Here is a 22,794-nt window from a genome sequence, read left to right as displayed (position 1 = left end):
TTTTAAATTTATGTCCATCCATTCATTCTTCATGACATTTTTTATATTGGTCAGTGGATAATTTTGAACTTTACTTTGTCATTTCATTTCGTACCATTAGGGGCCGATGACGTAGATATTAGGCCCCTTTAAACAACAATCATCATCGTCGTCGTCGTCATCATCATAATCATCATCATCAACAGTATTCGCAAACATTTGTCGAGGTTCTCTGTAAAGGCAGACTAGTTAGCTGTATTGAAGTTCCAACATGGTTGTGAGGTAGTTGAAACTAGAGGAACCTGGATGACCAGCTCTTAAGACTGGCCAGTGTTGGCTATAAGAAAAGTCAGTGAGAACTTTCCAGAAGATTGGTAAGGATTTATCATCTTGGGTTCTAGACACCAAGCATAGGTCAAAGCAGTACTCTAATCTCCATAGTGCAGATCTAAAAGTGCCTTGATCATTAGCATAATAAAAAACATGGAAAAGATCATCACACTCTACCCAACTCATTAGCACCTCTCCGTTGTCATAGTTGGTTCTGTAATTCCATTCCTGGTGATGACTGTTGAAGTTTCCTACATAGCCAATTGGGTGTGGACACACACCTAAAACTTGATTAGGCCATTTGACATTGGGTGGTTTATAGATCTTTGAGACTACAATTGTTGCCTATTCAGGTGATAGTGGTGTGAATATCTTTGCTTATACTCAATGGCATACAGTGAACGCATTCGTTACCCTAACTGACAAAAAAAAAAAAAAAAAGAGTGCAAATGCAGCCCACCATTGTCTCTAAAGCCAACATTACTATTTTATAATCTCAATCAATAACTAAGTAGAAATATAACAAGCAAACAGATCAAACAAAGAATAAGACAATTTAGGTATTACAGAACTTATGAAATTATTACTCACTTGAATAAGAATATTTTCAACCACATACGTACACATATTTTCAAATTGGTATTTACGGCAGTGACTGCACTATCATAACTTAAGCTACAGAAAATTTTAAACATTTTACTTACAGCTTCACTCGCTGATACTACGTAATAATACAGTCATGGTTTCTGCAGAAATATACTAGGACTAACTTTTTTTTAAACTTAAAAGCCCTAACCTAAACTGAATGAGCAAAATTTAGCAGTACCATCACCGAAATTTTACAGTTTCACTCACTTACTGAGTGTAGGTACAACAAAGACAAACAAGAGAAAATGTTCTCATGACATATACCACTGTTATATTCACGAAGAATGTCGCAGAACTCGAGAGAACTTCACCTGTAATCCAAGAGTAACGCTACAAAAATTCACGATATACCACCATTTCATGCAAACCCACTCATACATAACAACCATGATGGAACTTTGAGTTATTAGGATTTAACAATTATTAGAAATTTTGGTCATTTCGATTTTCAAATTTTTAGAAAGGCTACTCAAACAGATACTGTATATTATCAGAAATGACTCCAATCAGCCAGGTCAACATTAAAAGGCAACATTTTATATCTTAGTTAACAGAACTATGAATATACCTATATCTAAGAAGAATTATAACAGAAAAATTAATATAATCCACCAAATTGCTCGTAACAATGGATATTCCAGAAAATTCATTAATAGAATTATAAATAAACTAAAAAATGAACCAAAAACAACTTCGGTTAAAGATCAAAAGGAGAAAAAGAAATTTGCAGTTCTAAATTTTCGAAATAAGCATTCTTATCAACTGGCTAAAATTTTCAGAAAAAGGAACATCAATATTGCATACAAAACTGATGATAACACTAATAAGATAATTTTCAATTCAGATAAAATTGAGAATATGTGTATGTTTAATAAGTCAGGAATTTACAAATTAACATGGCAAACATGTAGCCAATGATACATAGGACAGCTTGGAAGAAGTTTGGCTATAAGGTACAAAGTACATGTTAATGCGGTCAAATATGGGCAATGGGAGAGCATATGGTTGAAAAGAATCATACATTTATGGACATTTCTAATAACATGGATTTAATACACTTGGTCAAAAAGGGAAAATTCATAAATGTATTAGAAGGTCTAGAAATCTTATCTTGCTCAAAAAGATCACTTTGAATCAGGTTTTAATGAAGAACAGATGAGAACCTGTTATAGAAACTAGTGCTTAATCTTTTAAGGAAGAAAAGAAAAACAGAAAAAGAAAAAAAACTTGAAGATCTTAAATTTATTTAGGTATTCTCATTCAGCAACGACTAAATATTAATTTTTTATGTAATGATAATTTTCATAATATATCACTAATGTTTGTCAATTCATTGATATGGTGAATTATGATATAACACTTCTTTAAATTTTAGGCTAAACAAAAGAGTTATATTGTTTTTATTCTTTGATTGGACTTCATTGATGAAGGGAATGTACTAAGTTCCTGAAACATGTATGAATAAATAATTTTCACTTGTTGTTTGAGTCATCAGTCCATAGACTGGTTTGATGCAGCCCTCCATGCCACCTTATACTGTGCTAACCTTTTCATTTCTACATAACTGCTACACCCTACATCTGCTTGTCATATTCATACCTTGGTCTGCCCCTGCCATTCTTACTCCCAGCACTTCCCTCAAAAACCAACTGCACAAGTCCTGGGTGTCTTAAGATGTATCCTATAATTCTATCTCTTCTTCTTGTCAAATTTAGCCACAACGGCCTCCTCTCACCAATCTGATTCAGTATCTCTTCATTCGTGATTCAATCTATCCATCTCACCTCCACCATTATTCTGTAACACCACATTTCAAACGCTTCTATTCTCTTTCTTTTTGAGGGAGTTATCGCCAATGTTTCACTTCCATACATTACCATGCTCCAAACAAAAGTCTTCAAAAATAATTTTCTAATTCCTATATCAATGTTTCAAGTGAGCAAATTTCTTTTCTTACAAAAGGACATCCTTGCTAGTGCTAGCCTGCATTTTATGTCTTCCTTACTCCTGCCATCGTTAGTTATTTTACTACCCAAGTAACAGTATTCATCCACTTCCTTTAAGACTTCATTTCCTAATCTAATATTTCCTGCATCATCTGACTTTGTACTACTGCACTCCATTACTTTTGTTTTAGACCTATTTATTTTCATATTGTACTCCTCACCAAAGTCTCTGCCCATACCATTTAGCAACTTCTCATGATTTTCTGCAGTCTCAGATAAAATAATACCATTGGCAAATCTCAGGGTTTTGATTTCCTGTCCTTGGAATGTGATTCCCTTTTCAAATTCTTCTTTGAATTCCTTTACAGCTTGTTCTATATAAACATTGAAAATGAGGGGGTACAAACTGCATCCTTGCCTCACCCCTTTCTGGATTGCTGCTTCTTTTCCATACCCCTCGATTCTTATCACTGCAGACTGAGTTTTATGTATGGATTGTATATAATTCTTCTTTCTTGGTACCTGATCCCGATCACCTTCAGAATTTCAAATAACTTGGACCAATCAGCATTATCAAATGCCTTTTCTAGATCTACAAATGCCATGTATTCGATCCTCTAAGATCAGATGTAAAGTCAGGATTGCCTCACGTGTTCCTACATTTTTTCTGAAGCCAAATTGACCTCCTCCCAACTCAGTTTCAACTTGTCTTTCCATTCTTCTGTAAATAATACGTGTTAGAATTTTGCAGGCATGAGATACTAAACTAATGGTGCGGTAGTTTTCACACTTGTCAGCACCGGCTTTCTTGGGAATAGGTATAACAACATTCTGCTGAAAATCGGATGGCACTTCTCCTGTCTCATACATCTTGCACACTAAATGGAATAACCTTGCCATGCTGGTTTCTCCTAAGGCAGTCAGTAATTCAGAGGGAATGTCATCAATTCCAGGTGGTGTGTTCCTATTTAGGTCTCTCAAAGCTCTGTCAAATTCTGACCTCAGAATTAGGTCACCCATTTCATCATCATCAACAGCCTCTTCTTGTTCCAGAACCATATCATTTTTGTCCTTATCTTGATACAACTGTTGTAAATGTTCCTGCCATCTTTCTGCCTTGTTTTCTTTCCCTAGAAGTGGTTTTCCATCTGACCTCTTAATATTCATACACCTACATTTCTTTTCCCCAAAGGTTTGCTTGATTTTCCTGTATGCAGCAACTACCTTTCCTAGGACCATACAACTTTCAACATCTTTGCACTTCTCCTTCAGCCATTCTTCCATAGCTGCCCTGCACTTCCCCTCCACTTCATTCTTTAATCACCTATATTCTTTTCTACCCTCTTCATCTTTTTGCATTTTTGTGTTCATGTCGTTCATTGATCAGGTCTAGTATCTAATGAGTTATCTACTGTTTCTTTGTTGATCTTTCCATTCTTCCTAACATCTCTGCAGCAGCCCTACTGACCTCATTCTTCATGACTGTCCATTTTTCTTCTACTGTGTTTCCTTCAGCCTTTCCGTTTAGTCCTTGTGCAACATGTTCCTTGAAACAATCATTCACGCTCTTTTCTTTCAACTTGTTTAGATCCCATTTCACTGGATTCCTTCCCTTCTTCAAGTTCCTCTATTTCAGATGGCATTTCATTACCAACAAGTTGTGATCAGAGTCCACGTCTGCTCCTGGGGAAGTTTTGCAATCCAACACCTGGTTTCTGAATCTCTGCCTAATCATAATGAAGTTTATTTGATACCTTCCGGTGGCTCCATGTCGCGTCCATGTGTACAGCCGTTGTTTGTGGTGTTTGAACCAAGTATTAGCAAGGACTAAATTGTGATTGGTGCAGAATTCAACCTGTTGACTTCCTCTTTCGTTCCTTTGTCCCAATCCGAATTCTCCTACTGCATTACCTTCTCTTCCTTGGCTTACCACTGCATTCCAGTCTCCCATCACAATTAGATTCCCATTACCTTTTACATATTGTACTAAATCATCTGCCTCTTCATATATTCTTTCATTTTCCTCATCATCTGCTGAACTAGTAGGAATATAGACCTGTACGATTGTGGTGAGTATTGGTTTGGTGTCTATTTTGACAACAATAATCCTTTCACTATGCTGGTCATAGTAGCTTATCCAATGCCCTATTTTCTTATTCATTATTAAAACAACTCCTGCATTTCCCCTGTTTGATTTTTTTGATAATTCTGTAGTTGTCTGACCAAAAATGCTGCTCTTCCTGCCAACGTACTTCACTTATACCAATTACATCTAACTTTAGTCTATCCATCTCCCTTTTCAGATTCTCTTACCTACCATAACGATTCAGACTTCTAACATTCCACGCTCCAACTCGCAAAATGTTAGTATCCATCTTCCTGCTGATCGCCCCCTCTTGTGTAGTCCCCACTCGGAGATCCAAATATGGGACTATTTTACCTCCAGAATATTTTACCCGGGAGGAAACTATCATCAGTACATCATTGATACAGAGAGAGCTGCATGTCCTCAGGAGTTAGTTACAGCTGTAGTTTCCTATTGCTTTCAGTCGTGCAGCAGTATCAACACAGCTAAGCCATGTTGAGTATTATTACAAGGCTATATCATTCAATCATCTAGACTGCTGCCCTTGTAACTTCTGAATGGCTGCTACCCCCCTTTTGATGAACCATTTGTTAGTCTGGTCTCTCAACAGATACCCGCCCGTTATGGTTGTACCTGCGGCTCGGCTATCTGCTTCATTGGGATGCGCAAGCCTCCCCACCGTGGCAAGGTCACATGGTTCACAGGGGAGGAGTTTTGAGTTATAAAAGTTATAAAGTTATAAAAGTGTGTACATTTTTTTAATAGCTCACTTTTGTGTCGCAATTGTACGTCGTCGTCCTTCTCCTTATCATCATTTATTGAGTGGATGTAGTTTGAATGCTCAGGTATTAGTTGCTATATAATACACATTTGTTTAATTGAAATGGTTCTTCCTGTCTTATCAAGTGAGATGTTGGGGAATAATATTAAGACATTGCTCATCACTTTTCTCTCTCCTTCCAGAAGGAGAAGATGGTGATGGTTATAGCGAAGCTTCAACGGCTACACTATCTACACCACGCCGTCCACCAGGTATGTCTGTTCAGTCATCGCTACAGAGTGAAGATTCACGAGAAGAATCGGGTCGATTCAGCTCCTCTCCATCGCCTACTACAAATCAGTTGAATGTAGTTTTCCAGGTACGATTCTTCTCTATATTTAATGTTAATGTTGTTTTAGATATATTATTTATTATGTTCTTCATACAATTTTTAATGAACTCATTGTTCCAAGATAATTTTTGTGAATGTAGCCATAAATATTGATTTTAAGTTTCTTCAGGTCAGTAAAAGGTAATTTCTTAAGATACTGTAGAAAATCTAAGGTTATTTTCATTCAGGAATTGTATAGAGGAGTTTTAACTATTATTGGCAAAGCAGCAGCAGGGTTGTTAAAATAAAATATAGGAAGCTGGGACATCTCATAAAACACAGGCAACCACACATTTAGTAGGGCTTGTAGCTTGTGCTGTACTATGCTAGTATTCTTGTCATGGGTTATGCACAGTTGTACATACTTTCTCTTGTTCTTTGCAAGGTGAGTGAATAATTTGAAACATTCCCTGATTTTTCTCTACTGTAAGTTACTGTCAATCCAAAACAAAATTCAGAGAACAACAGCAACCTCTCTACTTAGTTTCATGATCTGGAAAAGGCATTTGGCTCTATCCCGAGGCTTGCTTTGTGAACAGTGTTGCGGCTCTTTGGTTGTGCTTTGTTGGCTTGGTTTGAGCACTCCATTATGGTGTGTCTGGTTAGATTCTCCATTAGCATCTCCGATGCTTTTTGTTTTACACATGGACAGCAAGGGTGTGTACTTGCCCGTATGCTACTATGCTTCGTGATTCAACATGTACCAACACCTGTGGTGTTGATTTAAGATATTGTTCCGATGGAAGTCTCTTAACTCCTGTAACCAGAATAACTGAACTGCAGTATGCTGATGATTCTGCATCACCTGCTCTTATGCGTGAGAACATGCAGCAGTCAGTCAATAGTTTCAATAGGGCATATGATCATTTTGGTCTCGCCATCAATGAACAAAAAATCCAAGATCTTTGCCCAACCTGGCCCAGGGACTATTCTTGCGGAGTTCAATGCGTCTGTCTCAGACGTCATTCTGGAACAGGTAGATCACTTCTTATATCTTAGAAGCATCTTGCCTAATGATGCACCTCAGAAGAGGATGTGATAAACAAACTCCATGCTACTCATTTCACAAGTGGTCGGCTATCCAAGTGGGATAAAGACCTAACAGTTCATACAAACTCATCGTGTATAAAGCAGTCATCATCACTTCATTACTCTATGGATGTGAAACCTGGACCCTATACCACCGTGACATCAGGAAACTTGAACATCTTCATCAGCAGAAACTTTGTTCAATCTTAAATATCAAATGGGAAAATCAAATCAAATCAAATCAAAATCTCTTTATTTGCAAATGAGGCGTCTACCTCGGTGGCAAATGGTACACTAAAATACATTATTGTCAAGCACTAAATATTAAATTAACAAGAGAAGAAAATTTTTCCTATAATACAATATTATACAATTTACGCTAACAATGTTTTCTATTAAACACACAGCTCATCCTTAATAAATTTATATTGTTTACAAAATTCTAATTATAATATCTCCTGTACTACTTACAAATATAGTCAACTGATATACAGTATGTGGAATTGCTTCAAATGATACTATAAAACTGGTATAACATTAATATTTACATTGCATTTATTTATTTACTATTTTTTTTACCCGTTCTGGATCCTAAGTAGCATAATGACCTGCTGCGTCTTAACCAGAGCCCCTTTTGCCACCACTTTTCAGAGTTCTTGAAGGGCCTTCACAGCTACCGTAGCGGTCCCAGGGCCCTCGAAGTCCCCACTGTACTTCACCCCTACAGGCAGTCCCCTACTTTGGCTGTCCAAACTCCTTAGACCAGGGGATGGAATTAATTTATTCACACACACTTTTTTTTTTTTTTTTTTACAATAACCTGCACCGGTCGAATGCCCTCTAACACTTCATTTATTTTCTCTGTTGCTGTTTATTCTCTTCTTGAATATCTGTACAGATTTTGGAAAAGGATCAAACACTACCCCTGGTAAACTGTTCCACTCCTTCACACCCTTCCCAATGAATGAAAATTTACCCCAATCGCTTCTGCTAAAATTCCTTCTAATTTTATATTTGTGGTCAGTCCTGCCGATATAATTATTTTCCAACTGAAGCCTCTCACGGATATCTCCCCATGCTTCTTCTCCTGTATAGGCTCTATATAATCCTGTAAGTCTAGTTTTCTCCCTTCTCTTAAAGTTTCCCACCCAAGTTCCTTTAACATTTCTGATACACTACTCTTTCTCCTGAAATCCCCTGTTACAAATCTTGCTGCTTTCCTCTGCACACTATCTATTTCTTTTATTAGGTATTCTTGGTGAGGATCCCAAACACTGTTTGCATATTCCAATAATGGACGAACCATACTCAAGTAACTTTTTTCTTTTAATTCTTTGTTGCATCCTTTAAGTAGCCTCATTATGACATGTAATGATCTGTATGCTTTCCCAACAATGTCATCAACATGACCCTTCCAGTGCAAATTACTTTCAAATCTCACACCTAAGTATTTGCACTTGCCATCTTTTGGGATAACTACCTCATCCAAAGTATATTCAAATTCAGTTTTAAAGCTCCTGTTTGTAAAAGTTGTAACAGTTGATTTGCCTCCATTAACCTTCATATTATTTTCTTCAACCCATTGTTGGATACTTTCAAGGTCCCTTTGTAATTCTGAACAATCCTCAATGTTGTTTATTTCTCTATAAACAATTATGTCATCTGCATACAATCTTATTTTTGATGTTATATTGTTCCCTAAATCATTTGCGTATATTAAGAAAAGTAACGGACCGATTATACTACCCTGTGCAATTCCCTTCCAAACTTTCTCTTCCTGCGATACATTATTTCCTACTTTGACTTTCTGAACCCTTGAATTTAGAAATGCTTTTATCCAACGTGTAACCCTTACGTCCAATCCTATTCCCTCCAATTTCTTTAATAATATTCCATGTTCCACTCTATCAAAGGCTTTGGAAAGATCTATGGCTATGCAATCTAACTGACCTCCTGAATCCAACTGATCTGATATGTCCTGCTGAAATCCCACCAGTTGTGCCTCACAAGAAAATTTCTTTCTAAATCCATACTGGCTCCTCATGAACCAATTTTTATCATCACATATCCATCTGATGTACTTCGATATTAAACTCTCCAGAATTTTACAAACTATACTGGTCAGGCTGATTGGTCTGTAGTTCTCTGGTTTCCTTTTATCACCCTTTCCTTTATAAATTGGTATTATTATAGATTCCTTCCATTCCTTTGGTATTACACTATTATTTATGACATAGTCAAAGAGAAATTTTAAATAAGGCACTATGTACCACCCCATTGTCTTTAATACCTCCCCAGTAATTTGATCACTTCCTGCAGCTTTTCCTTGCTGAAGCAGTTGGATTTCTCTGAAAATATCTTCGTTTGTGAATGAGAAGCTTCTTGTTTCCCTATGTCTCTCTCCCTCTCTATCTTCTGTTTCGGTTTCCAACTCTTGACAATCATCTACTGAATCTCTAAATTCCCTACTAAATAGGTTTGCTTTCTCAGTATCTGTTAAATAGTGTTCACCCCCTTCTCCCACCATTGTAGGAATTTGGACTCCTTTTCCTTTTTGATTCCTGATATATGAATACAGCTTTTTCCATTTCCCTTTGTGGTCATTACCCTCTTGAAGTATGCCATTCATATAATTCTCTTTTGCTTCCTTTTTCACTCTATTCAGTTCCCTCATTAGCTGTTTTCTAGTTTCTCTACTCTCCCTACCCAATCTTGCTGTTCTTGAGAAAGCATGCATGAAGAGTGTAGGAGCCTCTATCATTGGCCATAGGCTACTATTGACTGGACATGCACGCAATATGAGTGACACCAGACTTCCTTGCCAATTCATTTATGGGGCAACTTCCCTCAGGCACACGACCCCATGGTGCCTCTTTGAACCATTATAAAGACCAGCTTAAACCATGAAGGTAAAAAACATCAACCCTCAAACCTGGGATACACTTGCTAAGGATTGCTCGCTTTGGCACCAAACTATCTCTACTGCTGTTGAACTGTTTGAGAAAGAGCGTTGCAGGTATGAAGAGGTTAGGCAACAGTCGCGCATACTCCATCAGATGCAGCCTCGTACTCCCCCATTCATCGAGTGCAGTCTGTGTGGATGCATGTTTCACACTAGAATTAGTTTGTTCAGTTATCAGAAACGCGCACAAACAGCATTGAGTGCTAGTGGATTGCAAGCAGGAGAATTTGTATTCTTGGAAACAAGTGGCAGCTGATGACTGTCAACTTCATGAACTTGCTTTAACATTTTATTTTGAAAGATTGTGTCTGGGAGTCCTGTTTCAATTTTCAGGTGTGATAGTATGCAAACAGTCTTTGTGTAAGTTGACTTCTGTCATTCACCACAATTCAGTTATTGTGCAAGTACATTCTGCCATGAGAATTTGTTTATGTGATATGGAACAACTCAGAATTGTGCTCTGATTGTTACAAGAGGTGATTTTCTATTGTCTTTTCCATGCCTGAATATTTCAGGTGCCGGGGTGAGTGGCTCAGACGGTTAAGGCGCTGGCCTTCTAACCCCAACTTGGCAGGTTCGATCCTGGCTCAGTCCGGTGGTATCTGAAGGTGCTCAAATACGACAGCCTCGTGTCGGTAGATTTACTGGCACGTAAAAGAACTCCTTCGGGACTAAATTCCGGCACCTCGGCGTCTCCGAAGACTGTAAAAGTAGTTAGTGGGACGTAAAGCAAATAACATTATTATTATAATTAATATTTCAGGTTAGGTAAACCTATACATAACAGCAACGTGCTCAACTAGAATTCCCCAGAGAAGTCTTGCAATTTCTGTGCTTCTGTTATAGGTAGAGAGATGTTTTGTTGTTAAGATAGCAAAACCTCGTCTCTTGAAAACAACCGTGGAGAAATACTAACCTGCAGCACTTATAAAAAAAATACCTTTGTTATTCTGGAAGTGGTCTGAACTATAATCTACATATATAAATCTAATCAAATTGTTTGACTGCAAGATGTGGGCTGGGTGGCCATGAGCTTGCATTCGGAAGATAGCAGTTTCAAACCCCACCATTGGCAGCCCTGAAAATTGTTTTCTATGGCTTCCTATTTTCATAGCAGTCATGTTCTAGGGTTGTAACTTAATTAAGGTCACATCCTCTTCCTTCCCAGTCTTTGCCCTTTCCTTTCCTTGACTGCGCAAAAACTTAATCTGAGTTTGTGCAACATTAAGCTACTAGCATAAAGTAAAATGCCTATTTTTGTCCATCTGTTTGAATTTATTTCAGATGTTTCAGATGTATTAAGGGCAGATGGTGGCAATAGATTGATTCATGTCTGTCTGTCTGTCTGTCTGTCTGTCTGTCTGTCTGTCTGTTCCATCAACAGCCAAACACTACTGAAGATATTTTTTATGAAGCTTAGTTTTTAGGTTAAACCAGGCTGCCATTCACTACCACAAAACATTTTGTTTCCATTTTCAAATTTGGGTGCTAAATTGTATGAGAACATCAAGTAAAAAATATCTAAATATCTCCCATTAAATATTATGCAAGTAATCAGCAGTAGTATGGATAAAAAACCCAGTAACATTCGCTTACCATACTCAAATGCCAAAATATTGATACTATTACCTCTTCATCACTCTCCCTTTCTCACACACTTTCACCGTCAGTGACTATTACTGAGTGATGATATAGCCTACGCAGTGGCCTCCACGGTATGCACTAGCCATGCGTCTTGGTAGGTGTGCTAGGTGCCAACTGATGAGCCCAACCTAGCACATGGGGGTGAAACGCTGGCAACCAGGAATGAGTTATCTGGAAAATTTATAATGTCCAATAACGGACCATATATATTGGTATTTTACTGAGTGACCAAAATATTATTAAAAAATGATATGTGAAATTATGCAACATAAAATAAATGATACCACTCCACTCCACTTGACTTTATTACCAAATATAGAGTTTTGAGCCTCTTACTCAGGCTGTGCTGTGCGACTGAACTGAACTTCTTAAACCTAAGAACAGCTTCACATGTCTCACAAACTGGATGAAAACCCTGATATTTTTTTGTGTTTGTTATTACTACATTTCTGATTTGACATTTTATGCCTTCTTCTGAGCACTGAAAATCCAGAAAAAACAAAGGATGTTGTATGTATGGGAATGTATACTTTTACTCACAAAATACATATATATGCAGTAGCCCTATGTGAAACTACCATCTACCTGGTCCTCATTCCTTCCTTAGACTATTGGGAGATGTTCTACCTTCTTCCTGGTCCTTCCCACCAATTGTGGGAAGAGTATTCAGAAGATTGCTATGAGAGCTCACCAGCTAGTTAACAGAAAGACTAATTTCCTTAAATTTGGTATATGAGTTGACCTATGTATGGTGTTGTTGGTAATAGAGCTTTACCTGCTGAGGCTTCAACTGACTGGAGATGATGTGTCGTTGTTGTGTTTGTGCTGGTTTTAGCTACTAGTTGCTAGATCTGCTGTGTTGTGTAAATATTTTCTCATTGTGTATTGATTTGTTAATGAATGAATGAATGAATGAATCAATCAATCAATCATGAGCGAGTTGGCCATGCGGTTAGATGCGCATAGCCGTGAGCTTGCATCGGGGAGATAGTGGATTTGAGCCCCACTGTCGGCAGCCCTGAAGATGGTTTTCCGTGTTTTCCCGTTTTCACACCCGGCAAATGCTGGGGCTGTACCTTAAAAAAGGCCACGGCCGGTTCCTTCCCACTCCTAGGCCTTTCCTATCCCATCGTCTCCATAAGACCTATCTGTGTCGGTGTGCCGTAATACAAATTGTATCAATCAATCGATCAATCAATCAATCAATCAATCAATTAATCAATCAATCAATCACCACTGATCTGATTTAGGGCAGTCGCCCATATGGCAGATTCCCTATCTCTTGTTTACCTAGTCTTTCCCTAAATAACTTCAAAGAATATGGAAATTTATCAAACATCACCTTTGGTAAATTATTCCGTTCCCTACCTCCTCTTCTTATAAACGAATATTTGATGCAATTTGTCATCTTGAATTCCAACTTTATCTCCATATTGTGATCTTTCTTACTTTAGGAAACACAACTCAAACTCATTTGTCTACTTATGTCATTCCACACCATCTCTTCACTGACAGCTCAGAATATACTGCTTAGTCCAGTAGCTCATCTCCTTTCTCCCAAGTCTTTCCAGTCCACACTTTGCAACATTTTTGTAACACTACATTTCCCCCCCCCCCCCGCAGCTGGGCTGAGTGGCTCAGACAGTTGAGGCTCTGGCCTTCTGACCCCAACTTGGCAGGTTCAATCCTGGCTCAGTCCGGTGATATTTGAAGGCACTCAAATACGTCAGCCTCGTATTGTTGGATTTACTGGCATGTAAAAGAAATGCTGCGGGACTAAATTTCGTCACCTCAGCGTCTGTGAAAACCTTAAAGTAGTTAGTGGGATGTAAAGCCAATAACATTATTATTATTATTATTGTTATTGTTGTTATTATTATTATTATTATTATTGTTGTTGTTGTTGTTGTTGTTGTTATTATTATTATTATTATTATTATTATTATTTTTATTATTATTATTATTATTACTATTATTTGGGGCCACATTAATTCTTGTTACATTTGGCAGTTTGCGTTCCTCTGTCCAGGTGGTACTGTGTCTTCTTTGTCGGTTGCTTGTTTCGGTTTATCCCATTCGTCAGTATCTTTTTGCGGAAGAGATCTCTATCAACGGCGTCTTCGGGTGTTATATGTAACCTTTGGAGGTCTTCTTTGGTGTTCATAAACCAGGGTATTGTGGTTTTGGATTTGAAGTAAAAAAAGTGAAAGATCTGTTTAGTCGGCCTGTTTCCTTCCATTCATTTGAGATGACGATAGTATCGTGCCCGTCTCTTATGGATTGTTTCTGTAATGTTCTCTATTTTATGTACAATTCTTTGTTGGATTTTTTATAATGGGTGCCATTCTTGTAATTGGATCCCATGTTACTTCTGATGATTTTGCACTCTTTTTTCTCTCCACTTATGTTTTTTTTGGAAATCACCCAGAAAAAAAATAGAGCTGATGTTCTTTGGATTTTTTCCAGTTCTTGAATCAAGTGATCATGGTGAGAGTCCCATACAGTAGAACCATACTCTAAATGTGGTCATACCTGTGACTTATATGCCCTCTCCTTTACATCCTTACTGCAACCCCTAAGTGCTTTCATAACCATGTGAAGAGATCTGTAACCCTTATTTACAATATTGTTTATGTGATTAACCCAATGATGATCTTTCCTTATATTAACACCTAAGTACTTAAAGTGGTCCCCATGAGGAACTTCCACCCCTATCAATGCAGTAATTAAAACTGAAAGGACCTTTTCTCTTTGTGAAACTCACAACTTCACTTTTCACCCTGTTTATCATCATACCATGCCTGCTGTCGATCTCACAACATTGTCAAGGTCTTTTTGCAGTCGCTCACAATCTTGTAACATTTAATACTCTATACAGTATAACATCATCTGCAAAATGCCTTATGTGCGATTCCAGTTCTTTACTCATATCATTAACGTGTAAGAAAACATAAACGTTCAATAATACTGCCTTGAGGAATTCCCCTGTTAATGATTACAGGATCAGATAATGGTTCACCTACTCTTAATTCTCTTAGTTCTATTTTCTAGAATTTTAGCCACCCATTCAGTAACTCTTTTGTCTAGACCAATTGCACTTATTTGCGCCAGTAGTCTCCCATGATTTACCCTATCAAACACCTTAAATAGGTCTCAGTCACAATACAGTCCATGAGACCTCCTAAATTTAAAATATCTGATATATTTTGCTAGAATCCTACAATTTGAGCTTCAGTGGAATAACCTTTCCTAAACCCAAACTGTCTTCAATCAAACCAGTTAGTAATTTTGCAAAAATGTCTAATATAATCAGAAATAATGCTTTCCGAAAACTTACGTGTAACACATGTCAAACGGACTGACTTGTAATTATCGACTTTATGTTTATCACCCTTTCATTTATACACAGGGGCTAGCATAACAACTCGTAATTTATTTTTTATAGCTCCTTCATGAAAACAGTAATCAAATAAATTTTTCAGATGTGGCACTGTTTCTCAAAACATTGTCTTTAGTATGTCCCCAGGGCCTTGTTTCATAAAACTAACTAATAATATTACCTACCTAATAATATTAGAACTCATAAAAATAATTATTAGTTAACCAAATTCTGTTTCATAAAGATTTGCACATGACTAATAAAATATATTCACTAATAATATTAGTTAATTAGTCAGCTGATACAAATGGAGGTTAGAATCGGTCTGTTGCATGTGTTCTTGGTTTGGGTTTGTTCCTAGAGGTAGGCTAATGCTTGACTACAACCGACTATTAATCCACATGTTCAAGAGGCTCTCGTGATATTTTGTGACTTTGATACATATGAAAACGGATAAAAGAAGTGAAAATAATGTGAGAGAAGAAAGTTTATTTGCGGAAAGTGATTGAGTTAAAGCGCGAACTATTCGCAGTCTTTTGCACACTATAACCCTCCTTGTTCCTTTTACTTTTTTATTTTATGTGCTCTTAAAAGTCTCTGTTGAGATGGACTAGCAAAATCTTTGTTTACTACCCCGTGTTGGTGGGGGCGGTAGAATAACTGCCATGGTATCCCCTGCCTGTCGTAAGAGGCGACTTAAAGGGGTCCCAGGGCTCTCAACTTGGGAGTGTGGGTTGGCAAACATGGGGCACTGAGATGAGTCCTGCCATTGCTTCAACTTATACCAGGCTCATTTTCATCTACCTTTCCGACCTCTTTTGTTCAACTCTTGTTCTTTTCCGACCCTGACAGTATTAGGTTGCGAGGCCGAGAGAGTCCTTCATTTTCACGCCCTACGTAGCCCTTCTTTTTCTTTGGCCGAAATCTTCATTTTTCAAAATGTTGGATCCTATCAATTTTTCTATCTGATTAGTGTTATTATATATGATGGTTGCCTATTTGTAGCCTACTTCCTCTTAAAACAATAATCGTCACCACCATCATCTTGGTTTACTGGTGATATAAGCCAAGATTTTAAAGGATACCTGGAGTGTCTGAGCAGAACTGCACCAGAGAAAAAAAATAACACTGTGTATCACTACCAACCAGTGGAGTGCAATGCGAAGCTGCCATTTTAAGGTTATGCTTCATTCCTTGCAGTGGAATGTTCTATTACCAATCCTATCAATCAAATACTCAAAAGTTCTGTAATCTAACCTAAATCTCCCATTGTATTCATATGTTTGTTACATGCCAGTACAGGCTGTTTTTGACGTAACATTTGTTGAACGGTGAAAACCTACACTTGTTCCTTATCACTGTTTGAATCAGAGTCGACCATTTAAGTTATCTTCATGATTTTATGCCAAAATATTAAAATACCACTCACTTTGGTTTCACTAATAATATGAATTATAAGTCAAAATACACTCATGGAAATAATCCTAATAATATGAGTAACTTTTATTAGTTATGTTGTCTATGAAACAATTTACTAATATAATTAGGAATATCTACTAATAATTTTGACTCATAAGCTAATTTCTAATGTTATTAGCTAATAACTATGAAACATAATACTAATATTATTAGTTAATATTATTGGTTTCTTACTAATAATACTAGTATCGTCACCATAAGACCTATCTGTGTTGGTGCGACATTTTCAACTATAACAAAATATATATACAGTATATATATATATATATATATATATATAAGTGAAAGATGGTTTATGAAACAGGGCCCAGAAATCTTATCACTGAACAAGTGGCCGCTTGGTTTGGGTCACAAAGCTATTATTCTGTATTCGGGAGATAGTGGTTCAACCCCCACTGTCATTAGTCCTGAAGATGGTTGTCGTGGTTTCTTATTTTCACACAGGGAAAATGCTGGAGCTGTTATCTTAAGCCCATGGTTGCTTACTTCCACTCCTAGCTTTTCTTTGGTATCGTAAGTAAATTTCAATACTTCATTAATATTAGTCACTTCCTCTACCTGGACGTTATCCTTGTAACCAATGTTCTTTATATACTGCTGACTGAGTACTTCTACCTTCTCTAAATTTGTACATATACACTTCCCTTGTTCATTTGTGCTTACAATCAATCAGTCAACATTGATCTGCATGTAGGGATGTCTCCCAGGTGGCAAATTTCCTATATGTTGTTTTCCTAGTCTTTTTTTAAGTGATTGCAAAGAATTTGGAAATTTATTGAACATCTTCCTTGGTAAATTATTCCATTCCCTAACTCTCCTACCTATAAACGAATATTTGCCCCGATTTGTTCTTTTGAATTCCAACTTTATCTTCATATTGTGGCCTTTTCCTACTTTTAAAAACACCACTCAAACTTATTTGTTTACTAATGTCATTCCACGCCATCTCTCCACTGGCAGCTCGGAACATACCACTTACTTGCAAGAAATCAGCTTCATTCCCCGTATCAAATCCTATTTAAAAAGAAACAATAACTGTAAAAATTTCCACCTATTTGATACTTATATTTGCATTAAGCAAATCAATTAATCCTACACAGTACATGTTTCATTCTATTTTGGAACATCTTCAGCTGTATTACATTGCTTAGTTGAAAACACTAAGTATTTACCTTTTTAAGAACATCTCAAACGGGTACCTTGTTTTTCTTAAAATCTACGTGAATTTAAAATTTGAAAAAAATTAAAGTCAGTGTGGATGGTTGAACGGGGTGGTGAAATGAGAGGGAAATGGATCTGCTTATGGTTAGCCTATTTTAAATTTTTTTAAATCTATTCATTTGAACAGATGTTGTAAAAAATGTTTCCAGCACTTTTATCACTAAAATATTCTGCTTGTCTTCTAATAAAACGTTTTTTTGAAAAAGTAACTTTCCTTTGTCACTGTAAAATAAAACGTCTCTTCAATAGACATAACTCGTCATGGACCTAGCATCACTATGGCTTTTAAAAGTGTTTTTCTCTACTTTTTATCAGTGTTGAACAGAAATATTTTTAAGCTATTTTTACATCATCCATTGTTTTAATCAATTTTGTTGAACCTATTTTCGTAATGTACATTTTTTTTTTAGCTGAAGATGTTCCGAAAATGGAACGAAACATCTATATATATATATATATATAAAATAACATGTCGTGACTGACTGACTGATTCATCTTCACCGAGTCAAAACTACTGTTCATAAAGAAATTAAATTTTGGGGATACATTTATATTACAATGTAGGTGCCCACTAATGGAGGATTTTTGGATATTCCATCGCTAAGGGGGGTGAAAACTGAGGCGAATTTTTAAAATAGTGTATCTTTATCTCAAAAAACTAACTGCTTAAAGACGTGAAAATTGGTATTTAGAATCTCCTTTAAGAATAAGGAGATGTGTATTTGTTTTTGTTTCCAGAAAATCCTCTTAAAGGGGGTGAAGAAAAGTGAAAAAGTGGTTGAATACCTTTTATGAGGATACTTATATTCCAAAAACTGAAAATGTTACAGTCATGAAAATTGGTATTTGGAAACTCCTTTAAAAATTAACACTTTTTTGTTTTTGGAAAATATATAAGCTGAGGGGGGGGGGGGCAGGAGTGACAAATGGGGTGAATTTTTAAAATAAGTGTATCTACAACACATCTAAAAAATGTAACATGTTACAGATGTGGACATTGCTGTTTTCAATCTTTTAAAAGTAAAGTAACACATATATTTTTGTTTTTGAAAAAAAAAAAATTCCACTTGGGGAGGGGGGTAAAAAGGACTGAAAAATGTGTTGAATTATTTTTATCAGGATACTGGTATCTCAGAAACTGAAGATGTTAAAGACATGAAAATTGGTATTTGGAATCTCCGTTAAAAATAAAGGAAAACTTATATTTTTATTTAGGGAAGATCCACTTAATCCCTTAAGTGGGTATGACGTCTTTAGACATTTTCGTGCTGGGCTTCTACATTGGGTATGACGGCATTAGTCAATTGTAAAATTTATCGCGTATATATCTTGACGGTGAAGGCATACGGCGTGTCCATGGAATCTATCGCATTAGTTGATATGTTTTCCACGAGATCACGCTGTGTATTGTTTTTTAGAGCTGTCACAGCTTCGTGAAGTGCATTTATTTTGGCGCCTTGCACGAGGTTCCCGCGCAGCCATTTATGTCGCAAAGCATGGCTTCCAAACGTAAAGTAGATCGGCTTGATTGTGCGGGTATTTCGACATTTTTAGAAGCGGAGGAAACATCATACTGGTGTCCTGACTGTGAAAGGGCTTTGTGTGTAACACCTTGTTTCCATCTGTATCACACAGATAACGATCTACAAAACCTATAATCATCCTGATTCAGAACAATGTAAATAATGTTAGTAACACATTTTGATTCATAACAATGTAAATAATGTACATAATGTTAGTATCACATTATTGAAGAATAATAATTACTATCGTATTAGATTAAACTAATTGTGTACACATTTATGAAGGAAATATTTAAATATCACAAAGTGAGGAAAAAGTACCCACGGCAGGTTACGCATGTGGAGAATTTAGTGCCCAGTTAAGGGGTGGGTGGGTGGGTGGGTGGGTGGGTGGGTTTGAGGCGGTTGAAAAAAGGACTGAAAAAGGGGTTAAATTATTTTTATGTGGATACTTATATATCAAAAACTGAAGATGTTACAGACATGAAAATTTGTATTTGGAATCTTTTTTAAAATAAAGAAACATGTAGACTGTTTTTCGTTTTCAGAAAATCTATGTAAGGGGTTAGGGTGGGTGAAAAAAATGAAGAAAGTGTTGAATTCTTTATATGTGGATACTTATATATCAAATACTGAAGATATTACAGGCGTGAAAATTGGTATTTGGAATCGTCTTTAAAAATAAAGAAACTTGTGTTCTTTTGTTTCCGGAAAATGAAATTGAGGTGGTGGATAAATGAATTCAAAAATGGGTTGAATTCTTTGTATAAGGATACTTATATCTTAAAAATGAAGTATGCTACAGACACGAAAATTGATATTTAGAATCTTCCTTTAAAAGTAATAGAGTTGTTTTTGCGGAGGAATCAACTTAAGGGTTGTGTGAAAGGAGTTGAATTTTTTTTATGAGGATACAAATAAGAAGTGAACCTAAAACAATACACCCCTAAGGGGTTTTTATTGGGGGGTAAGGAAAGAAGACAGAAATATGTTTTTATATGAAACTGTGTGAATTACGAAGATAAAAATTCAGATGATATCCTACGTGTTAAATAACAGAAGGTTTGAAACAAATTTAACTCCTCAATGTAATAATTGGGGTTAAGATCCAAAAACAAATATATTCATTCCTTCCTCTGAAATGGTTTAACGTATGAAGACAAAGTTCCAAATAGTGGTATATATTTTAATTCCTAGTTGTGAAGTAGGAAATATTTTTAAACATTTCACCCCTAAAGTGTTAAATGAGGTTAGCTCTGGAAACAAAATTATTCATTCCTCCAAAACCGTTTGACATACGAACTAAGGGCATATTTTACAGGCTCAGCTGACAGTGGACTCTCCAAAATATTAAACTTCGAATCATAACTTTCAGTTTAAAACCGTAGCAAAACATGGGTATCTTGCTAGTATACTAATATAGGCAAAAAGGACATTAAGCTAACCATATGCAATAATTCATAGGTTAGTTAATAAGTATTGGAAGGTGGAATCTTCTTTCAAATGTTGAGTTAGATTGTAGATCAGTTGTACCATATTGATACTGCTTTGCAGATCGATTTTAAATTATTGTGTACATTATTACCTCGCTTTTATGTTCCCATATTCAAGTTGTTTACTAAAAAATTTTCTTGATCTCTTCAGATTTCCTGTGCTCACAATATATTAAAATCTTCAAATTTACGTTTGCAACATTTTAAGCTTCCTGTCATTTACACCATGTCAGGTTGTTCAAGAATGGAAAAAATCAAACTAAAATGGTGTTGCAACTAACCTATAACTCTTTGAATAATCATCGCATGATAGCCAAACCAGACAGCACACACTTCATGACATCTGATGGGTCAAACTAGCTGATTACAAATATCAGGCAAAGCTTCGCAAACTGCATGACAATTCTGATGAGCAGGTTGCCACTCAACAAATTTTTGTAAACTGCATAACAATTCTGATGGGTGGGTTGTATATCCAACAAATTTATATTAACACGGATGTGTTTGTGGGCTGGGAACTATTTGATATTTGCGTGGACAAAAAACTGACACCATAACCAAGCAACCAGTGTACGTCATATGGATAGAAGAACAAACAACGCCATTTCGGTGGATGGCAAGGCATGTTTTTGGATCTATTAGACCTTTAAAGGGAGACTGTAAACAAAACAATAGCGAATAATTTTAATGGGAAAACGTTAATTTAAATTCTGAACTTTGCAGAAGGAAGAGAAAATTATTTTGTCTTCTAAGCCTAAAAACACATCTGTGTTTCAAGGTTTCTCTGTGTAGCAGAGAAAATAGTAAATTTTTGGAGTAGGCCAAGATAAAATAGGATTAATTTCTTGCAAATAAAACAAGGTGAAGACAATTTTCTTTTCTTTAAATTCTCTCCTAAAATTAGGGTGCATGGATTATTCAATGACACATATTATACAGTATTTTTGTTATTTGTTATGTGTTTGTTTTGATCTGAATTGAGCAGTCAGTCATTTGCCACATTGTTTGTTTATCTTTCTTTATTGTTAGTGTTTGCCTTTCTGACTAATAATGTGGGGAAAAAAGGAAGGTAAGGAAAACTTTCACTATGGAAGAGAAGGTTCAAATTTTGGTCATTGTTGCACTGGCACACAAGTTGCAGCTCTCTGTATGCACGCTGAATACAATGGCAAAAAACAGATGAAGTATATGAACAAGTGCTTCAGAATGCAGATGAAACTAAGAAAAAAAAAAGAAATTTGAGTCACTTTCCAAATACGAAGATTTGGAAAATATACTAAAAAGTAGGTTTAAAACTTCGAGAGCCGCAGGCATTCCAATTGCTGGTGCGCTTTTAAGGGAAAATGTGCGTAAAGTGACGAACGTTCTTGGCATTGTAAATTTCAGCGCTTCCAATGGCTGGATCGACCAATTTAGAGAAAGCCTTAATATGATCTATAATATTGTTTGAGGGGTAATCAAATGCGGTTAGTGATGAAGCTGTGGAAGAGTGGATCAGTGGATGATTTCAAAAGCTGACCAACAAATACGAACCCATTACCCGTTTTAACCTAGATGGAACTGGACTGATTTTCAGTGTGTTGCCCATCAAGACTTTTACTTTACATCAAGACTTTGGCATTCAACGGAGATAAATGCCATGGTAGAAAACATAGCAAAATGGAGCTCTCAATGATGTTAGGAGCCAATGCTGATGACTGTGAGAAGCTCCACCCCCTTTGTGATAGGAAAATCTTAAAAAAAAAAAAAAACTCAAGTGTGTGTAATCATTACCAACTGCCCATGATGCCAACTGTAAAATTTGGATGATCTTAGATCTTTTTCTGACAGCAGTTGGCTTCTCTGGATGCAAAAAATGGGTGTGCAAAATAGAAAGATCATCATCAACCATTGTTCTGAACATTCCATGGATGTTTATTTGAGG

General features: G+C 36.4%; 1 protein-coding gene across 1 annotated transcript in view; it reads left to right on the top strand.

Moving 5' to 3' along the window:
- Positions 1 to 22,794, top strand: part of htt (huntingtin) — a 900,697-nt gene that overhangs the window by 251,233 nt on the left and 626,670 nt on the right. The window contains exon 9 of the mRNA XM_067142878.2: positions 5,953 to 6,128. Coding sequence (XP_066998979.2) covers positions 5,953 to 6,128 — 176 coding nt within the window. The remainder of the gene's footprint in view (positions 1 to 5,952; positions 6,129 to 22,794) is intronic.

Source organism: Anabrus simplex, chromosome 3, assembly GCF_040414725.1.
Source record: "Anabrus simplex isolate iqAnaSimp1 chromosome 3, ASM4041472v1, whole genome shotgun sequence".
NCBI classification, from domain to species: domain Eukaryota; kingdom Metazoa; phylum Arthropoda; class Insecta; order Orthoptera; family Tettigoniidae; genus Anabrus; species Anabrus simplex.
The sequence above is the reverse complement of the archived record's forward strand: the minus strand, read 5'-3'. Positions and strand labels throughout refer to the sequence as shown.